General features: G+C 40.2%; 1 protein-coding gene across 3 annotated transcripts in view; it reads right to left on the bottom strand.

Moving 5' to 3' along the window:
- The window catches only part of LOC126400075 (myosin heavy chain, fast skeletal muscle-like), a 30174-nt gene that overhangs the window by 4769 nt on the left and 3294 nt on the right, over positions 1-22111 (bottom strand). For 2 of the 3 annotated variants that reach the window (XM_050060502.1, XM_050060504.1), the window contains exons 1-32: positions 22019-22111; positions 15225-15273; positions 14912-15139; positions 14685-14828; positions 13076-13232; positions 12936-12963; positions 12735-12843; positions 12514-12606; positions 12343-12406; positions 11382-11480; positions 11192-11295; positions 10973-11111; positions 10679-10797; positions 8970-9119; positions 8716-8886; positions 8316-8622; positions 8135-8232; positions 7927-8014; positions 7722-7839; positions 7525-7648; positions 6231-6367; positions 5828-6083; positions 5477-5719; positions 4407-4583; positions 4183-4328; positions 4010-4100; positions 3540-3929; positions 3327-3453; positions 3124-3242; positions 1369-1565; positions 1071-1254; positions 210-375 (exon numbers count right to left, since the gene is read on the bottom strand). In XM_050060502.1, coding sequence (XP_049916459.1) covers positions 210-375; positions 1071-1254; positions 1369-1565; positions 3124-3242; positions 3327-3453; positions 3540-3929; positions 4010-4100; positions 4183-4328; positions 4407-4583; positions 5477-5719; positions 5828-6083; positions 6231-6367; positions 7525-7648; positions 7722-7839; positions 7927-8014; positions 8135-8232; positions 8316-8622; positions 8716-8886; positions 8970-9119; positions 10679-10797; positions 10973-11111; positions 11192-11295; positions 11382-11480; positions 12343-12406; positions 12514-12606; positions 12735-12843; positions 12936-12963; positions 13076-13232; positions 14685-14828; positions 14912-15115 — 4549 coding nt within the window. In that variant the 5' untranslated portion in view covers positions 15116-15139; positions 15225-15273; positions 22019-22111. The remainder of the gene's footprint in view (positions 1-209; positions 376-1070; positions 1255-1368; positions 1566-3123; positions 3243-3326; positions 3454-3539; positions 3930-4009; positions 4101-4182; positions 4329-4406; positions 4584-5476; positions 5720-5827; positions 6084-6230; positions 6368-7524; positions 7649-7721; positions 7840-7926; positions 8015-8134; positions 8233-8315; positions 8623-8715; positions 8887-8969; positions 9120-10678; positions 10798-10972; positions 11112-11191; positions 11296-11381; positions 11481-12342; positions 12407-12513; positions 12607-12734; positions 12844-12935; positions 12964-13075; positions 13233-14684; positions 14829-14911; positions 15140-15224; positions 15274-22018) is intronic. The other variant, XM_050060503.1, reaches the window with a different exon arrangement.

The following is a 22111-nucleotide window of genomic DNA, read 5'->3' as shown; positions in this document are numbered from 1 at the left end:
TATTAATGTCCACTATTAAGAAAGGCACGACTATCTAGTCTTTTCTTCTTGCCTAATGAGAAAATGGTGTAGATTCACATATGAACATAATCTTTATATGACATTGTCTTCGGCATCCGTAGTGCTTATCCTTAGTGACTGATTGTCAGACATGTTCTAGATGAAACTTTCTTTAAAGAAAGCAGTATTTTTTACAGTAATATACGTACGTTGCAGATTTTTATTCTCTCGTTTGAGGGCCTCGAGATGCTCCAAAGCTTCCTCGTAAGAGTTCTTCATTTTGAAGAGCTCAGTGCTGAGGGAGCGAGACTCTTTCTGTGATGCATCCAGCTCAGCCTGACTCTCCTCATACTTCTGCTTCCACTCAGACAGAATCTAACAAAGACACAAAATGCTGGTTCTGAGAGGATTTTTAAGAGTTTAACTTTTTGTGCTAATTGCTATATCTTTGCAAGTGATCACACATATCACAGTTATGATACAGTATACTCCAAATAAACTTCTGTATCTGCATGAAATGATCAACCTACACACATTTCTTACGACCTATGCCGCAACAGGTGTACATTTCAGGAATACTTCATCCCTGAAATGACCATTTGTATATCAATTACCCACCCCAGGTTACTTTGAATTTGTCAAGAAACCTTTGTTCTTGCACGCCTCTGCAGTGAACGAAGACTCCTTAAAACTGAGAAAATTCTCGAAATGAAGTCATAGGTATCCACATTTAACAAAAGCAAAACTAACTGACATAATTTTGTTGTTGTTAAACGTAGAAGCTTATGACTTCAGTTCATCAACAATTTTTTCTGTTTTGGGATTTTTCATTCACCAGAAGAAAATTCAATGTAACACGAGGTGAGTATTTGAAACACAAATGGTCATTTGGGGGGTTAAGTATCCCTTTAAAGCTGCAAATGTAAAGGCTTTTATTATCTGGGTATGGGTAAAGTCACTGGTATGTTAGCCTATATCAATCAGCAATAGCATCGAGCAAAACAGACTGTTAGCATCTGTGGCTTATTGTGAATGCTTAGCACAATTAAGAGGCAGGATGTCTCTGTTACCTTATCAAACGTTCTCTGCTTCTTATCCAGGCCAGCTGCTTGAGCATTTGCCCTTTCCACATCAGCCATGAGGTCCTCCACCTCTCCTTGCAGCCTCTGCTTTGTCTTCTCCAAAGACGAGCACTTGGCATTCACAGCTTCAATGGCCTCTTCAGCCTCCTGCAAACGTTGGGCAAGCTTTTTCCTGAGCATAACAAAAAGAATGATTAATCATTGCCATTTTCTTACATTGCAAATATCCTATTTCTGTCTGTTTATATATGTATTTATCATATTTATGTTGGAGAACAACTCTAACTTGGCCTCCTCCAGTTCATCGTTGCGCTGGATGGCATCAGTCTCATATTTGGTTCTCCATTGGGCCACCTCACTGTTGGCCTTGGACATTGCTCTCTGGAGCTCAGCCTTGGCCTCCTGCTCCTCCTCAAACTGCTCCCTCAGCAGATCACAGTCATGGCGGGCAGATTGGAGAGCATGGGCGAGGGCACTCTTAGCCTAACAGAGAGGCAGATTTGGCTTTTAGGTGAAGGAACATTTGTTAAAATCTGAATTTATCTGGAGGCTCTTCTCCCAAGCTAAAGTACTGGTCTACTGGTGAATTAACATGTCTAAATATTTCTTTAAATCTCCTTGGTGGCCACAGTAGAAGGGCCTTATTTTCTGTAAGTAGAAGGAAACCCAGTGAAAAAGGCCATATTAAGTCAGTCAGGAAAATCTCTTGGGGACTGATCATTGTTCCAACAGCCCATAATTCTGAAGCCCTAATATTCCAAAAAATGTCCCATTGGACCCAAAAGCCTAGTACAACAGCCTGTTATCTCCAAAACAGTCTCCCATTGTTCCTTCTTTGATGGCACATTCCCAAACAGAAGCACAGGGCTATTTATTATACAAAAAGACATCATCGGGCCTCCTACTATTGCTGCTGCATTCAAATGGAACTTGTGAGCTTGTAGTTATGACATAGCCCTATGTCATAGAGCTAGGCAACGGCAACATGGATGCTTACTGTCGGCGTCTAGAAACTACCAAGGCTAACAATTTAGCAAGCCAGGGAGAGAGTCATGTAATGCAGGTAATGCAAAGACGTACTGTCAAAGGAAAAAGATGAGGCCACTGGGAATATCAATATTTTCCTCAGACAGAATATAAAATTACAAAAAAGCCAACTCTATAGGACTACAATTACATTATCTTAACTTAAACATCCGCTGAAATAGTAGTCCACGGCCTTTGTTTGAGGAGAACAAACCACTACTCAAGATCTTTTCTCCCATCTGGCGTCTGCAATAACACTTTTAAACCTAGACACAAGTCTGTGGGATTGAAATTTATGAACTGAGGAACTGATTAATGTTTAACATTGATTGTGCCTATTTATTTATTTATTGATTGATTGATTTTATCTGAGTTATCAGAGTTACTATTCTTCTTATTGTAGGATGCACACATTGTAGTGTCTGTGGTAGTCACAAGGGGGCACCGTCATGCTTCCGCTTACACTGACATTGCTGAATGTATGCACCCGCATGTATGTATATATGTACGTATGACAGTGTGTATGGTCTTGGCGGACTGCTGAACTGAATTGCCCTTTGGGATTAAAGTTGTCTAATCTAATCTAGTAATCTTTTTGTGATTAAGGCATGGCCTGCCCTACCTCTGACTGGCTTGTATTCTTCGCCTTTGTTGGTTGGGTTGGTTAGGTTTAGGCGTGAGGAGTGAGACTGGTTAAGGTTATGGGTAAGAATATCAGGGGAATAGCAGGGGTGTCTGATGATGTCATTCTGCATCACAATTATCCATGAGCATATTTTTGGAGAAACTGCCATTAAGAGCAGTGGGCATTTGTTTTCCTGATAACAAGCCGTTGTACAAATAAGCTTTCAGTGAAATGAGGCATCAAAATTATGGGCCGTCAGAACAATGACATGGCACCAATCTGCCTAGCTCTAGCTACCTAGATAAGCTAATCGGTTAGCCTAATGACCCTTTAGGATAAATAATGTCACAGGCTTTGATTGGTCGTACAAAGTGCAGCAATGAAACAAACCTTTGATTCTTCCTCAACGTGCCTCTTCAGTTCTTCAACTTGCTGAGTGAAGGCAAGCTTACCCCTCGACATCTGAGAGAGTATCGCTTCTTTTTCCTCGAGAAGACGAGAAAACTCACCTGTTCAAGGGGTTTGAGAAAAAAAGGTAAGAAAATAGAGAAAAGAACTGAACCTCAGGAGTCTGTCTTGAGTGAGTTGCATACCATTTTCATTCTGAAGTCTTGCCCTTTGAGCATTTACTTCAGTGATCAGACGAGTGTTCTCATCGTATTTCGTCTTGTATTCACTCAGTTGGTCTTCCAGCATGTGACACATTTTCTCATAATTTATCTGTAATATTCATCGCATTAATTAACAAAAACTTTATTAACCATGTTATATTGACTGCATATCCTTTTCATATTGGTCGAGCTAACCTTTGCCTTGACCATGACCTCTATGTTGCTGGACAAGTCATCAATCTCCATTTTGTACTCATTCTTCTCCTTCTCCAGTTTCTGTTTGACTCTCTGTAGGTTGTCAATCTGCTCTCCCAGCTCAGCCACACTGTCAGCGTGTTTCTTTCTTAAAACCGCAGCAGTGGCCTCATGGTGGAGGGTCGACTCTTCCAGGTCTCGCCTCAATTTCTGAAACTCGATCTCTCGCTTTTTGTTCATCTCTATCTGAGCGGCGGTGGCTCCTCCAGCCTCCTCCAGCCTCTCACTGATCTCCTCCAGCTCCCTGGAGAGATCAGACCTTTGCTTTTCCACCTTGGCCCTGGCAACACGCTCCACTTCAATCTCCTCTTCCAGTTCTTCAATGCGGGCCTGAGTAAAGCAACAAAAACCCATGATCATTCATTGGCTTTCAGCAAAGTTTCATCTTAACCCTTAAGTTTTCCAAGTACCTGAAACTCCTTCATCCTCTTCTGAGATTGCACAGCCACATTCTGCTCATCCTCAATTTTGGACAAGAGCTGGCTGAATTCAAAGTCTTTCCTGTCATGCAAAATGACCATATGATTAGAGCATGTGTGAAGTACTTATCACTATGATTGAACGCTGCTGCAACAGTACATACTTTTTAAGGCGGTCCTCCAGCTGTTGCTTGTCATTTTCCAAATCCATTATGGATTCTTGAGTTAGTTTCAGATCACCTTCAAGCTTCCTTTTGGCCCTCTCGATTTCCATTCTGATCTTCTTCTCTTGTTCTAGAGAGCCCTCAAGCTATCACATGGACAGTAATATTAGCAAGTCATACATGCTATGATTTCAAGGTGGTAATATTTACAGGCATCAACTTACATCATCAACTTGTTGCTCCAGCTTGACCTTAGCTTTGGTCAGACAGTTGACTTTATCTTCCTCTGCTTGTAGGTCATCCAGTGTCTGCTGATGGGCCTCTTGCAGGGCCAACTTCTCCTTGGATAGTCTGGCGATGGTATCATCAAGAGATGACATTTCTTCAGTCAGATTCTTCACCTGAATGTGTAAAAAAAGTATGTGATAGTAAATGTTCGAGTCACTGAGTTTAGTGTTCCCTGACCCAATCACCAGAAAAAATTGGCATTGTACGTTTCTGCAAACCAAAAACACATTTCATTTGTTCGTTATTATGCAGAGGATATGTTCAAACTTTGCGTTTCAGCAGCATTGTAGTTAATGTGTGGTTAGGTTTAGGCACAAAAACAACATAGTTATGGTAAATCATGTTTTGGTGAAAAATACCAGGTTTTGGTGGCACTATCCTGGCAGGAAACAATGATTTCACTATAAAAAACCCAACCATTTTTTGTGACACTTTCCTGGGAGAAAATACAGCAAAGGCACAGTAACAAAGCAACCGCTTTTCATGACACTATCCAGGTTGGAAAAACAGTGATGGGTTGCCAAAAAAGATCCATGTTCAGAGGCTTAAATGCTTTTGGAAAAACAGCAATCAGGGCACTAAAACATTTTTGTTGTTTGGTCTTGGACAGTGATCTGCAGCTTGGCAGGCATCTCACCTAGGTGCCACACCATCCACCAACCCCTAAACCTCCCAATGACAAAGCCAGCTCATATGTTACTTTAGAAACGATGATATTCAACTCAATTTTATTTATAAAGCTGAATATCACAAATTACAATTTGTTTCAGAGGGCTTTACAGCCTATGACATCTCTCCGTCCTTGGACCCTCACAGCAGATAAGGAAAAATTCCCCTCCAAAAACAACCCGTGGAAAAAATGGGGAAAAAAATGTTAAAAACCTCAGGATATGATACTAATGAAACGTACAAATGTAAGGTATTTGTGGTTTGCAGACACATAGCATGCCAATGTTTTCTTCTGGTGAATCGGGTGTGTTCAGATGACCCCTAAGCAGACATGTACCTTGTTTTCAGTGGCATGTTTTTCCTTCTCCACTTTAGCCAGGGTAAGCTCCAAGTCATCAATGTCTTTCTTCAGCTCAGAGCACTCGTCCTCCAGCTTTCTCCTCTTGGCGGTCAGTTCGGCATTCACCTCCTCCTCGTCCTCCAGTCTCTCACTGAGTTCTTTGGCTTTGGCCTCCAGCAAAATCTTGTTCTTGATCAGCCCCTCACATCTTTCCTCTGCATCTGCCAGACTCTCACTTTCCTTTTGAATAAATAACACTAGTTACATTCATGTAGCATGCAGTTTCACTTTATTATGATTTACTTAAACAGCTATATCTGCTGCAAAATATGTCTTTTCTTGACTTACAGTGTGAATCTGCAGACACAAGTCATTCTTCTCCTGAAGCAGGGAAACCATTTTGGCTTCCAGTTCCTTCCTCTTAGTCTCAGCTTTGGCTAAATCCTCCTTACACTTGGCAAACTCTACTTTCATGATGGCCATCTCTTTCTCAGTCTCAGCACTCCTCAAGAGTGGCTTGATCTTGAAGTAGAGCTTCATCCATGGCCAGTGTTTTACATTCATGAAAGAGCGAATGTTGTACTGGACAATGTAAATAGATTCTCTGAAAAGATGGAGCTTGTTTTAATGTACATTCTCATTGGAATATGTAAGCAACTAAGTAGCAAGCATGCAACTTATTTAGACCTATAGGCTTTGATGTACATGAGGCTGAAGGTCTGTGACCACAATCTACAGCCAGTCTAATTACCTTCTCTCTGTCATTTTCTGATACTCCTTCCTTCTGAGAAAGCCTCGACACAAGGCTTGAGTAATGGTGATGAGAGAGGCCAGTTTTTCATCCCTCATCTCTTCCAGTAGACCCAAGAGCCCTGCTTTAAAAAATACCTACAGGAAATATGATTTTTGACACATGTTGAGATGCACTTTAGTACCACATTAATATACCACAGAGTTTTAACATCAATGCTCGAAACGATTGAAATATTATGATATGTTGTCTGCAAAGAGTTTATACGTGTTCTGAATGGCGACACTTGAAGGGGCTGCAAAGTCTGCTATCAAAGCCTTTTCCTGAAACCTTTTCAAGTACTCACAGTAAATTGTTTGTTCCTTTGATCCATAGAAGCATCTCCAAAATTTGCTCCCCTACTGGTGGACAACAGAATAGCTTGTATATGACCCTTAATGGCAGCAGTTTTAAACACATGGTTAATGTTGTGAAACGGTCACAGTGGCACCAAAAGTGTGTGGTTGGGTTTAGAAAAAAGATCATGATTTGGCTTAAGATAAGTCTAATTGTGTTTTAGTTGACAAAATGTGACACATCCCACTCAACATGCATCACATTGATATACTACAACGTACCACGTTACGTTGTTAAAATAACTCAAATTTGCCATTTTGTTTTACGAACAGTGGTCTCCTGGATGAAAGCCCTGTTCTTGTTTGACCCATCCACCTCCCTTTACCCCCACCTAAAGCAGACTTTGTCGCTCTTTACACTACGTCTCCTGACTTTCTCCTTTGCTCCTGTAATAATTACTACAGCCACTATCGGGTTGCCACTAACAATAAACATGGGTTGTAATTTCTGCTTGTAGAAATGATCTATGTGGTCTTTTTTGGAGAACAGTCTCCAAACCCCAAAGAACTCTGTAGCTTTTGTGAGTTTTTCCTAATCTAAACAAAATGAATCATAAAAGTGGGAAAGTGGTGCACATTTTCAAATTTTCGGAAGTTTGCCTGATTGCTAGAGGGTCTCTAGAGGGTGTAGTGGCAGCTGATGAGGTGGGTGTACTACAAAGTAGCTGGGTACGTTCCTGAGGAAAAGTGGATATACTTTCCGAAATATTGTGATGGCTTTTTGGCTGATGGGTTGGTATACTGCAAACGTCTAGAATAAGAAGTGGGTACCCTGTATACCCCCCACTACACCAATGGACACAGCTTGTCTGATTTCACTAGGGGAGTTTCAGGTGTTAGATGATCCCACAAGAGCCACAGTTCTACCATGGTGAGGCCCTCAAATTCAAATAAATTACCTTGGTATGCCCAAACTTATACTGCGTATGATCCACATCGATAGACCCCAAGAGCTTCTCAGCAGCTTTCTTGTTGTCAATGAATTGTCCCTCAGGTATCACACTAGCATTCAGTACTTTGTACCTACAAGAAAAATTAGAGAAAAGTTACTTGTTTTTTTTTTAATTTCTCACAAACCAACTCTACTGCTTCTTACCTTTGCTTGAAATCCCCATACAGGATCCTGCTAGGGTAGCCCTTCCGGCAGATCCTGATTCCTTCCAGCACACCGTTACATCGCAGCTGATGGATAACCAGATGGTGTTCCATAATCCCTAAAAGTCAGCCAGAGCCACATTATAATTAGGCTGCATGAGATACCATTGAAATGGTCTGATAAAGTGGAACATGAAGTAAAATACCTGGAGTTTTAGTTTCATTTGGAATTAGACACCTAACAAAGTGAGGATGGGTGCTCCTGAGATTTGTCATTAGCTTCCCCAGGTTCTCCTGTTTAAGATTATCAGCATCAATACTTCATTATAACAATTGTTGCAATATTTTATTGTCTGTATCAAAATTATTTTCCCAAAACTATGAACATCTAATCTTATTTTACTATGCAGTTACCCTGAAGAGGGCTGACACAGTCTGGAAGGATGAGCCCTTCTTCTTTGCAGTCTTCTTTGTAGTAGCACCAGCTCCACCACTTCCTCCACCACTGCTGTCTAAAAGAAGAAATGTTTTGTTATAAGGCTGCAAATGTTTAAATGATAAAAAAGATTAAGTTCAGAATCACAACAGTTCTTACCATCAGATGAAGAGTAGGTAGAGTAGAGGAAAGCCAGTAGTTTGAGGCTGGCTTTCTGGTAGAGCTGAACTACAGTGTCATTCAGTGGGTCCTTGTTCTTGTCCAACCAGCCTGTGATGCTGTAGTCCACAGTGCCAGCATAGTGCACCAGGGAGAAGTGAGCCTCAGCCTTGCCTTTGACAGGCTTGGGCTTCTGAAAGTTGTTTGATTTCCCAAGATGTTGGTCATAGAGCTTGTTTTTGAAGGTGGTGTCTGACGCCTTGGGGAACATACACTCCTCTTCAAGGATGGAAAAGATGCCCATTGGCTGTTCGTGGACATTATAAAATTACTCTACACAAAATAATATTGGGAAATCTTTTCTATACTTTTGTGTTATATGACACATGAATAAACAAACCTTTTCAATAAGCTCTATACAAGCAGCTAAGTCCATTCCAAAGTCAATGAACTCCCACTCAATGCCTTCCTTCTTGTACTCCTCTTGCTCCAGCACAAACATGTGATGGTTGAAAAACTGTTGCAGTTTCTCATTGGTGAAATTGATGCACAGCTGTTCCAGACTGTTATACTGCAAAACAAACCATTTACTGTAGAGCATGACCATAATATCCATTAGAATTTACAGTAGCGTCACTGCTTTAGCAAACTTACATCAAATATTTCAAACCCAGCGATGTCCAAGACTCCGATAAAGAACTGCCTGGGTTGCTTGGTGTCCAGCATCTGATTAATGCGGAGGACCATCCACATAAACATCTTCTCGTAGACTGATTTGGCCAGAGCACCGATTGAATTGTAGACCTGCACAATAACATGTGGCAGTTAGATACCAACACATCAAAGTAATTAAAAGATAGGCCTTTAAAGGAGAAATATTGGAGGACTTTATTGTTACACTATGAATCCTTATTGGAAACTTTGCAGCAGAGGAACTCCACTACAAATAACGTATTATTACCTCATAAAGTTACTGAACATTAAAACAGTATTTACACAGAGCTTGGTGAGCTTGAGACTATATAAAAAGGTAGCAACCAGCTCCTAGACTGTGAGCAGCACGCATCCAAGACGAAGCTACAAAAATTGTAGATATGGTGCAAAAAATACCCAAATATAGCGAGGCAACATATCCTCACGTAACAGTTTGTATGATATCCTACATGATTAAGTTTAGGAAAACAAATATGGTGACTAAGTGCCCTGATATGAGTCAAAGTTCATTTAAAGTTCACTTAGTTACAAACACCAGTCTACGGGGGAAAGTCTTGTCAGTGCACTGATCGTGAGATTGCAGCCTTTTGAAATACGTGGGTCATACACAAATTACTGGCTCATGAATACATGAGACGTACGAATTTTGGTGCATTACTTTTCATAGGAAAACGTACAAACAGTGCATGAGAAGAGCCTTACTGGTGATGCCTTTAAGGTGGAAATGCAGTTTTAGGGCATGGCCAGACATACGCAAAATTAACATTGGTGAATATTCACCTCCCATTCACTTCCATTCAGTGTGAGTGAAGGGATGAATACAACATTCACTACCAGTGGCAGAGCAAATTTACATCTTTGGTAAAACTCTGACCGGCAAAATCACAGCTTCAACCAAAAGGAAAGAAGTATGTATGGAAGACGCCACTTGACAGACAAAACACCGAATGCTTACTAGTCAATATTGTATGATATTGGCCATAAAAAATGCAGCACATGAGAGATGCCAGGAGACAGGCATGGAACGTAAGAAAATGAAAAATATACCAGTAACATCATATTTTGCATTATATATTAACATTCATTTATTAGCTATCAAGCTAGTTTTCTTTTTGCATCACATCCGGCACTTCCTACATTCAGCACAAATATTACATTTGCTCATGTGTGACTGTGTTCTTAAGGTGAAGAGAATTTTCAGCTGTAAAACAAAAACAATAAGCTGAAAGAGGCTACAACTCTCTATAGAGTTGCAGAGTAGGGTGGTAATTGTCTGTGGGTGTGCCACTATTAGTGAGAGCTTCCACTTCACACATAGACAGCTGATCAATTTTTAAAAGATGATAAGAAAAGGAAAACAAGCATTTTCCATTTTACTATACAAAGGGACACTTTACCTCCTGGCCAGAACTGAAAATAGGAACAATTACAGCAGCCTAAAAGAGTTTTATTTTACATAAGGGTATGCAAGTGTTGACAGATTTCTTTCAAACTAAAGGATATAATTGTAACCTGCATTATTTCCTTGCTTAACAGTACTGAAATACACTTTTGCATGTGTGCATTTACACTTTAAAAGAATAATGTGAGTCCTAATGGGTTGCACAAGCGTTTATCACAGCAGCTACTATACTACAACACACATGTACCTGCTGAACAGTTTGTCCTTTGGTCACATACTCATTCCCAACCTTCACTCTTGGGTAACACAGTGCTTTCAGCAGGTCTGCGGAGTTCAGACCCATCAGGTAAGCTGCTTTGTCAGCCACTGATAGAGGAAAAAGATCAAGTGAGAAAACTATAGGTAGAGTGTGATAGAAGAGGATAAAGCTAGCATAAGATAAAAATAGATGATTACATAAACATAAGACGATCATTGAGAAAAACAAAAAAAGAAAGAAGAAATCCAGAGATTTAGGCAGAATCCTGTAAATAACAGTTACCCTCTGTCCCATCTGGCTCTGCCTGCTCCTCCCTCTGCTTCTGCTTGAATTTCATATTCCCATAATGCATCACAGCACCTGTTAGCTTGTAGATGCCAATCCTCTCCTCTCCAGTGAAGCCTAGGATCTCAATAGCGCTCTGAAAGTACATCATAACAGGGCGGATGTCAGTGGCACGTTTGCAAGGGTGGAAAAGAAAAGACTGCAAATATGACTTACATCCGTGGCCATCAGTTCATCACTGTCATTAATACTGGCCACACTGATCTCCCCTTGGCTAACAAATGGGTAATCGAAGGGGTTGGTGGAGATGAGGAGAGTCTCTGGGTGGGAAAATAATGTGCAAGTCAAATCCAAGCCTTACGATAAACATTTGTTCAAACTGTAACACTTCCTTCTGATATGTTACCTATCAGCTCAGGCTTCTTGTTGGACATGATCTGGTAGAAAATATGGTAACTCCTCTCTGCAGACAGCTGAAACGTTACTCTGGATTTTTCCAGCAAATCTACCAAAGGAAACAAAACTGACTTAATGGGACAGTTCACCCAAGAATCAAAAGTTCATATTTTTCTTCATACCTGTAGTGCTGTTTATCAGTCTAGATAGTTTTGGTGTGAGTTGCTGAGTGTTGGAGATATCAGCCATACAGATGTCTGCCTTCTCTCTAATATAATGGAACAAGACGACACTCTGCTTGTGGTACCTAAAGCCCCCCAAAAAAATACATTTGAATAGCTCAACAGCGGTGTCTCTTTCCAGAAATCTTGACCCGGTTACTCAAGATAATCCACAGACCTTGTTGTGTGCAGTTTCATGAAGGAACTATTTTTTTTTCTACTGACCTATCGTGCATCTACTCATGTAGATGTAAATATTAATGATGTCCTCCTCGGTCTAGCTTTGATGTTAGCTAGCTTAGTGGTGCTAGGTGAGCTAGAATAAGACGTGCACCTCCTTCTATGCGGTGATCCTTTCGGCAGATGTAGTTCTGTAGACAGAAAATAGTTCCTACATGAAACTGCTCACAACAAGGTCTGTGGATTATCTTGAGTAACTGGGTCATGATTTCTGGAAAGAGACATTGCTGTTGAGTTTTTCAAATGCTTTTCTTTTTTTTCTTTTTTTTTGGAGCTTTGAGCACCACAAGCTGAGTGGCATCTAGTTACATTATATTAGAGAGAAGGCAGACATCTCTACGGCAGATATCTCTGTTAACTCAGCAACTCGCACCTAAACAATCTGGACTGTTAAACAGCACTACAGGTAAGAGTAAAAATTTATATTTTGATTTTTGATTTTGGGGTGAACTGTTCCTTTAAACAAAAGACTAATAAAATATCACATAAATTCATCATATTCTGACTCACAAGTTTCAATATCAGCAGAAGCCAGTTTTCCCGTGGTCCCAAAGTGGATTCTTATGAACTTCCCCTTAAAAAGAAAAAAAAACAACAACTGGTAATTAATTTAGGAAACTTAATGTAATAAACAAGGGGACAAATCAGAAATAAGTATTAACAAAGTTTCTTTTTACTTACAAAACGTGAAGAATTATCATTTCTGACAGTTTTGGCATTTCCAAAAGCCTCCAGCAGTGGGTTAGCAGAGATGATCTGATCCTCCAGATTCCCCTACGGCAACAGGGAGAACAAAATACGATATTACAGATGCAGACAAGAAGCAATAGCAACAATTAGCAATTGTACCTAATTTTACCACTTGTGAAATTATTTCAAAGACTAAAAAATCATAATAGTACATGTAATTTTCCAGAGGCATCTTTCTTCCTGTCTCCACACCCTGCGATTGTCGCAAAGTACTGGATGACCCGTTTGGTGTTGACAGTCTTTCCTGCACCAGATTCTCCACTACACAACAGAAACACCAGAACTGTTTTATTTCCTCTTTGACCAAAAGCTTTAAAGATAAACTTCAACATTTGCATCCACATGCAGCTTACGTGATAAGGATGGACTGGTTTTCTCTATCTACAACAAATGACACCAGAGTCATATTAGAAAGGTACCATGCAATGAATCAGAGCCTTGACCTTATAGAAAACTGAATACAACAATATATGTTTTTCCAGTTTCAGATTACCAGTTAGCATGAACTGATAGGCATTGTCGGAGATGGAGAAGATGTGTGGTGGAGCCTCCTGGCGCTTTTTGCCCCTGTAGGCCACCACCACCTCTTGGTTGTACACTGGGAGCCACTTGTAAGGGTTCACAGTGACGCAGAACAGCCCGGAGTAGGTCTAAAACATATACAATAAAACACATGTTTGAGTTAGCATGGATTTGGTGAAACAATATTTAGAGGCCTCACTGGGAATTTAATAATTCTAGATTACTGCAAGCATCTTTTTCTGGTGTATGTTCAACAAAAAAAACAACAAACCTTAAAATATCGGGGCAACATACGCCGATACCATATCTGTGAGAAGCTAATACTGGCTGATAAAATCGGCTGACCGAAGTATCGGTTGGGCTCTAATTCAGACTTATGTAGATTTCTGAAATTGGGATATGTTGTTTACATTCTCAAACACAAATACAGTATACCTCAAAAACCCATCCTAAAGGGGATGTCCATGTAAATGCATTGACTATGTACATGACACTGACTGATCAGTTTATTTATATCTATTTTTGAATACCTGTGGCCATCAGCAAGTCGCAAGGACGACACAAGCCTCTCCAAATAAAGTATGGGCATTTTTATACATGAGTAACAGCAGCTGCAAATACATTTATAAATAACTTCATTATTTTATTATGTAAATCAAGAGTACAAACTAGTCGTTTGAAAGAACACATTACTTTTCTTTCTGGGTGTAGCACTTGCAGATATTAAAGAACGCTAACATATTTTAAAATACTAGGATTCAACTTAAAAAAAAAATGGTGTCACTGAAGGTAATACGGCCCTTTCCAAACAGATCTGTCTGTGTGGGTTACCGAAAAAAAGTTGTTTAAACAGCATCTCAGTAACTTTAATTTGAGGTTACAACCTCCTTGTTATTCAAATATATCAACTTAAATACCGTAAGCTACTACTGTAATTATATGTAAAATAAACTTCCAAAATGTCTCAAAAAATACCAATTTCCAACAAAATTTAGCTTGTTTTTTAATCATGGTATCATCCGACCTACAAAACATCAAATCCATGCCTCCTAGGATGTACAACTCCTCCAAAATAATGCAGAAGAGCAGTAGCTGCATGAGTGGGGAAACTTGGACAAATTAATTTCCTCCACCGTAAAAAAAACAAAAAAAAACTCTCATTGAGAGAGCTTTGTGTGCAGATTGGAGCTCAACATCATCTTATTTAGATTTAGTGTGGTTATAAAATAACATCACACTGCGATGTCAACACCCCAAAAGAATGCAGGACTTTTTGAAAAAGTAGTAAAGTATTTTTTTTTTTCAAGACTATTTGTAGCTGCCAGATAATTAACTGATGACTTAACATACTGTATGTATAATTACGTGTTGGGAAGGCATTGAAAATCTTATTTCTAGTCTTGACTTTTGCCACTCAAAGTGCATGAAAAGCAGTTATTGCTTGCTTCCTTTGTCAGGCCAAACAACACATTTTTAGCCTCGTGCATTACAAACTCTAACATTGGTCTACATGGTGTCAGCTTCTCTGGCATTGTGTGTTAATAAGCATTATCACCTACAGCAAATGTTACATTACTCACATAGATCATCCATGCTGCGTAACGCTCTTTGAGGTTATACAGCACGGCGGCCTCGTTGAGGTGGGTCATCATGGCCATGTCCTCGATCTTGTCGAACTTGGGTGGGTTCATTGGGAAGAATTCGTCATCCTTCACTGTTACAACCTGTAAAGGGAGAGATGTGTCCTTCATCAGCAGCACTATATGGAGAGCGTATGGGTGATCTGCCTCGTCCACAGCTAGCGTACCTGTCCTGCATCAGTTTTAATGGTGGCTTTGCCTCCTTCTTTGCTTTGCAGAGTGCCTTTAACAAACAGCTCCTTTGGATCCACCACATACACTGCAGTTTTAGCATCAAAGGGCCTGTTTTGACATTCAATTCTCTCTCGTTCGGGTCTCCTCAAGTACGGGGCAGCCTCCCCAAACACACTCATTTCAGCATCTGAACTCATCTCTGCAACACACCCCAGAGGGGACTGAAAGATTCAAGGTTAAAGGTCAGAACTATGATTTTAATAACTGTAGAATAATTAGTCATCATAATCAATATGAATCTCTTACCTCTGTGGGCTACAACAGGTCTGCTTATGTATCCTCCACCTGGAGACACCTGAATCAGAAACAAGATAAATCCCACTTGTAAAGTTAGTAACTATCACACTCACACAACAATCAAACAGGAGCATGTCCTCACCAGCACAAGTTCCAGCTGAAAAATGTGAACTGCTTTGACACTTACTGCTTTTATAAGGTCTCCCTGGGTGCATAAGGAGACACAGCAAACACCTATATTTAGGTCAAAGCTTCTAATGAATGTGGGTGGAGAGAAGTAATTAGTTTGGCATGTGATATCACGGAGATGTCACTGAGCTTTTGTTATAAATCCGTGGCGGGGAGCAACTGCAGCTCAAGAAAAGAATGAATGCCAAAGGAGGGTGACCTCTGCCAGAGATCCAGCACTCACATCAATGCTGAAATGCTCCAAGCACGCAGAGACCGACACTGTGTTTGTTTAGTGCTGTGTTTGGGAGATTAGAAGCAAACAGTGTTATTAAGGATGCATTTCTACGATTTGCAGCTATTATAGGATTTTATCAGGCAGCACAGTGTCCTAAAAACAAATAGAAAAAAGTAGATATTTATATATATAAAATTTAAAAACAACCACTTTCAATCAACACCGACCCAAATTTTTCAACTAAACGGACCATTTTAAAGTGTTTTGAAATACAAGTCTTAGATCAGCCGTTCCAAAAGTTTGATGACTGAGTGCCATTTTAGGAAGCCATCTTATGACTGAGGGCTGCACAGGAAAAGTGCACACACTATGACTTTTTTTTTGAGATACTAAACTATGACTTTTTACGACCTACTTTAAATGTATTTATAATTATGATTACATTTCCCGCGATTATTTCTAACAGCGTTGCGTGGTTGCCTGTCAGAGTATGACCTTCTTATCTCAGTCTTGAAATGAAAGTGATTAATTCTGAAAATGTTAATCAATTATTTCAAAGGTCCAGTGTGTAAGATTTCGGGGTATTTAGTGGCATCTAGCAGTGAGGATTGCAGACTGCAACCAGCTAAGTCTTCTCCATGTTAGAATTCCTTAAGTGTTCATAGTTAAACAGTTTACCATGAGCCAAATTACCTGCAGAGGTCTCAACCTCTCCCAAACAAACAGACTCAGTGATTTCAATCTGTAAAAACTTTGAACAAAGCAGTTTCATGATTAAAAAAATGTATCTTTTTCTGATGCTCTCCTCACGAAGGGGCTGCAAACAATGGTGGCAGACGTGAAAACACAAAAACGAGAATGGCCTTATCTAGAGTCAGTGTTTGGTTTGTCCGTTCTGGGCTACTGCAGAAACATGCATGGTAATAGATCCCCTTAAATCCCACAAAAAGGACCTTTAAGTTAATGATAAAATAATCATTTTAAATATAATTATATCTTTATAATTCCCCTTAGGTAACTCTTGTTTTCATTTTTCACTGGTTTAATATAATTTAGTGAAAAGTATTTTATTTTGCATTATTCTTTACATTCTTTACAGTCCTGTTTCAAAGGGTCTGATCCAGCAACCTGTCTCTCTGCCTCTTAAGCTCCTAACAGGACATTATTTTCCTCTCTGTCCTCAGTGTCCGTCTTTGGGAGATGATGGCAAGGGAAAAGAGAGGACTCCAAATCTCCGACACGACCATTAGTCCACTGTAATCTCTAAAGCCTTCCCAGGAGGATCCTGGAGGGAATTTCTATTGAGGGATTCATCAGCTATGCCTTTATTTATAAGCCTGTCGTGGCAATCACAAGAGTCACAGATGCATTTTGTGTAATATTTCAAAACCGTAGAGACAGTGCTATTGTAAAATGTTCTTCAACACTTGACTATCTCATATAAACTGCATGGTTAACCTAGACTGAGCACAAACGTCTGAAAACACAGGGAAGCAGTATCACACCAACCAACACCTTCAAAGCTCACCAATATACGGGCTATATTTCAATAGGCCAATTCTATCTGTTTGGAAACTAAAATGTAAAAATAAAGAGGACTTTATGAGCAGATAGGTTCCTGATGAGTTACAATGTCTTAAAAATGAAGCTACATCCAGCAGCTGGTTAGCATAGCTTAGCATAAAGACCAAAAACAGGGGCAAAAAGCTAGCATGGCTCTGTCTAAATGTAACTAAATCATCTGCGAACACCTCTGAAGCTAAGTTATTAACATGCTAGCCTGTATCTTGTTTATTTATACATTATGTCTACCTTTAGAGGTGGTGTAGACTGCTGCAGGGATGACATTTTTTATAAGCCAACGTGGAAGTTAGCTTTGGCCCTGTTCCTCTGTAGTAAACAAAAGTTCATGATACTTACATGATTTGTTCTGCAAGCTAATCTTCACAAAAGAACACTGCTTTTAAGATTTTTTTTAAGCGTAAACGCAGTTGCCAGGAGTAAGCTAACATTAGGTTATAAATCGAACTGCAGTGACATGACTTAACGTCTCCACCACAACAAGGCTGTAAAGCTGTGTTCGGCACGATGACAGCCTGTGGTCTCAGTCAGCCACTTGTTAGCAACTGCCTTTGTAAAGACATTAAACGCTTCAAAATTCACAAGGTGTTTACTGATGTATTTTATGTCATTGAACAAACATGAGGCTCTCTGAAGCTCGTGTTAACTACAGACCGAATTTCAGGCATTCAACCAAAAACCCACTGACAGACAAGGGAACCGGAAGTGCTAACTAATTCCCACATTTTAGGACTTTTTCCTGTAGCACTCTTTAAGAGGACTGTATTTCCTTTGAGCCCTGCTGGCTGTTTCCCGTGTGTCCAGTGTTTGTGCATCATGCTAAGCTAACGGGCTGCTACCTCAAGCAACATAATTCACTGTACAGACTATGCATTTAGCCCAGCTGGAGCCAGGATGTGGTTAGCTTAGCAGCCTCAGCATAAGGAGTGGAGGAAGGGCGAAAGCAGCATGCCTGTCTGTGTCCACACCTAGCTGACTAATTAACACATTAAATGTTTATTTAATCACAGCCAAAACTGAAACAACAATTTGTGGTTTTGGAGGGATAATTAGTGAACTTCAGAGGTGTTGGTAGGTCTAAACCAGCCTGTTCCTGTGCTTCCAGTGTTTATGCTAAGCTAACCACAGCCTTGCTCCAGTATTTAACACAAAGACATGGGTAAAAATCGAATGAGTATTCTACACAACAATAAGTATTATTCATTCATTCATTTATTATCTATAACCGCTTATCCTGCTGGCAAGGCGGAGTACACCCTGGACAGGTCGCTAGACTATCGCACTGACACATAGAGACAGACAACCATTCATGCTCACATTCACACCTACGGACAATTTAGAGTCACCAGTCAACCTATCCCCAACCTGCATGTCTTTGGACTGTGGGAGGCAGAGGCGGTCCTGGCTAGTTTTACGCCCTGGGCGAACCATCCCTCTGAACCTGGAGTCGGACTTCTCTGTCGCCGGTAAGACGTTATCTTGCGCCGCAGAGCACTATGAGCCTCCGCCGTATTCCTGTCTGTGACCCCCGTTCAACCCACAACCGCCAGGATTCGCCTTTCCTTTCTGCTGCTGGTTGAAACGTGATAATAGGGGTGCCCCAGCGCCCACTCCACTAATTTGACATGGAAATGAGCGGTAGTCTAGAAAACTGGCGAGTTTTTTCTTTCTTTTTTTTTTTTTTTTGGAGGGCGCTCGTGCGCCTCACATAGATTGCGCCCTGGGCGGTCGCCCACATTGCCCATAGCAAAAACCGTGACACGGGAAAACATGCAAACTCCGCACAGAAGGGCTCCCCCACCCTGGGTTTGAACTCCCCACCCTGGGTTCAAACCAGGAACCCTCTTGCAGTGAGGTGACAGTGCCAACCACTACACCCCTGAGGCCGCCAAATAAGTATTATCACACTTTTAAACATGGCTGCATTATTTGTATTGGCTCATTCCCTACTGTAAGTTCAGGTTGCTCTTTTAACTTCGTCGAATATAATTCCCTCCTAATATATATAGCCTACTAAAGACCATCCAGTATCCAGCAGAGGTCAGAATTTCCACTGAAAAATCTTGACTACTTTTTCCATTTTGATTGGATAAAAAGCAATGCTTTAAACTGATAATTACATATCAAAATTGATTAATTTTTAACAAAATGTTTTTATGTGTTATTAGCGATAATGAGTTCCTACTCAGGGAGGAGCGATTGTCCGTCAGCTGTCCATCAAATGATATCCAAGTGCATCTCTGACAGACAGATAATAGACTGTGTGACCTCTACTTAGCAGCCCTTTATTTAGACAACTTGAACTTGACTTGACATTAACTCCTAAGCCGTGAGATTTTCCCATCTGTTGCATTAAAGATTAGAATGAACTCTGAACGCAATCCGCTGCATTCACTTTGGCTTTCTGAGACTCATGAGGAGGCGATACTCAAAATGTCTAAAGCAGTTATTCAATCAATAGAAACACGCCAGTTAAAAAAGGCAAATGAAAGGCAGTTTGTGGCTGCGGTGATAATCCTTGCCCATCATTGTCCTCACACTGAGTATCATTGTCCCTTTGACGACAGTCCCTAAGAATCTCATTCCTGATTAATTCTCTGAAGTAGCCCATGTTTAAGATGGAGGCCGTAGGTTCATTGGCTGCTTGTTCATGATTTAGCACCCTTCTCGTCAGTTTACAGCCGTCTAATCTCCCTCTCATGACATCAAATGACTTCACTCAAAGCTGTTGTGTCTGATGTTTACACATTTTGATGTTCTGTTACCTTGGAACATGGCTGGTTGCAGCTGTTTGCATTTAGACACATTAAACACACTGACTCAATAAAAAAATCTATACAGACTAACAGAATTTTACAATGAAATTCCCTTTTCCTTGTCAATAAAAGGTAGACTGCAGCGCCCTCTGGTGTCATTGCTGAGAAACCACAGGCACATTGTTATATTCCTTTAAGACAGCATCATGTGGAGACATTCAGCAGTATACTTAACAAACCTGGTGATACATTTTTTTTGTTGTTGAAACTTTGACACATTTTTTTTTTTTAATTTCTTAAGCACATGCCTTGAATCCTACAAAAAAAAGTAAAATAAGTTCTCAGTGGGGTGGTGTGATAGATACTGAAATAGGAAATTTCAGTCACTGAATAGTACATTTAAATTCCTTATAGAACAAGTTGAATAGTATTTTTATCAAAACTCATGTCATGCAGACACGTGTTACAACAAAAAGGTTGTGTACGTCTGGTGATGAGCAGGTAGTATAGAGTAGGCTTATCAGAGCTTTTTATTAGAAAAACAACAGCTGCCTGCTGTGTGTGAGAGTGACACTATGAGAGTAGTGAGAGTGAAGCAAACACTGAAGTTACGGGCCGGACAGATAAACAATGAGCTGAATGTCACCATAAAGTTCTGTAAAGCCGAAGGGAGCTGCAGATTCAGCTGATAATTCTCTGTAGGGTCACTAACACTATGTGCACTATGAGCAACCTCCTTCACATTGTCACATTCTCTTCATATTGTCATTTGATACATTGTTATCATAAATTCATTATAGCTGCTTTAAAGACAATGCAAGTCTCCTAAACAGAATGTAGCCTGTAAAGTTGGCAGTAGTGAATCCCCAGTGTGTTCAAAATTGAATAAATAAATGAATAATTATGAAACAGATAATTCCATGAATAAATTCTAAAACAAAAAAATAGCCTACACATCCCTACAGTACATATACTGCACACACTATAACTCATTAACATACTTAATGTCTAATAATTACGACCTAGTACTGATTAGTGTAAATAACAGCCTTTCACCATTTATAGTTATATAGCCTAAACAGTGACTTGGGGATATTATGGGCTGTATTACTTCTTCCAAAGGTTTTCCACTGGCTAGAATGGGTTTTTCCTTCAAATAATGGACCATTTATTTAGAAACATACTAAAGCATGATGCATTCACTTTGTTTTCACCTAGTGAACAGCAGTTAGTTATGTAAGGTGAGTTCGTCAATTAGTAAGTAGCCTATCTATGCAGGCCCTTAGTGGCTTTAAGTTAAGACTTAGCCGCGATGAGTTACAACATCACTTACAAATAAGCCACAACAATTTCATTTTTCAGTGAACCGCTCCTGAAAGTGGCAGCCCTCGCTGTCAGCTTTACTCTTCTTTGCCATGGCCATGTCTGCTACCTATCAGAAAATATCTGCTGTTATAGGTAACCACTCCATTTGCATATTTATGAAAACACATGAATTCCACCACAGCTCCTACTTGGTGCATGTCTACAAATGATTTGATAGTCCTGCCATCATGAGGTAAATGGAAAAAATGCAAGTGATCTTGCTCGATATATATTGTGTGGTGGACAACATATAGTATACTTTGAACAACAAACTGGACAGTGTGTGCGCCACAACTGGCCTCCAGCTGACATGCTTGGCACAGAGAAGGTTTCAGTGGGTTGCAATTTGCAAACTCACCACTATACCCTGATACCAATGAATCCTAAATTCTACACCTATCCTACCTATAAAATAAAATTCGTTTGGTTTTCGTAGCCTTATAATTATGCTTCTATATATATAGCAAGGGCCTTGCTTTAGAGCGGTCGCCATCTTGCGCCGCCATGTATGTACGGCAGACCGAGCAGACAATCCAGCCAGCCAGAGAACGCGTTTCACGTGTATAAATGAACCAACGAAGACAGCGGAAGGAAGGAAGAAGGAGGAGGAAACAGCAGAGAGTGTTAGTAGTTCGTCGATAGAGAGTAGTAAAAAGTTTTTTTAGTTATAAAGTTTGCAAATGGACCACACTTACCACGCAACAGGAGAGAATGAACCCGAACCGTCATCTGCGAGGAAAAGAAGACGCAACTTCACTCCTTGTGATGCACTCTCTGCGGCGCTTTTC

The sequence above is a fragment of the Epinephelus moara genome, chromosome 13, assembly GCF_006386435.1.
Source record: "Epinephelus moara isolate mb chromosome 13, YSFRI_EMoa_1.0, whole genome shotgun sequence".
NCBI classification, from domain to species: Eukaryota; Metazoa; Chordata; class Actinopteri; order Perciformes; family Serranidae; genus Epinephelus; species Epinephelus moara.
Note: the sequence above shows the minus strand (reverse complement) of the source record. Positions and strands in the feature narration are given on the sequence as shown.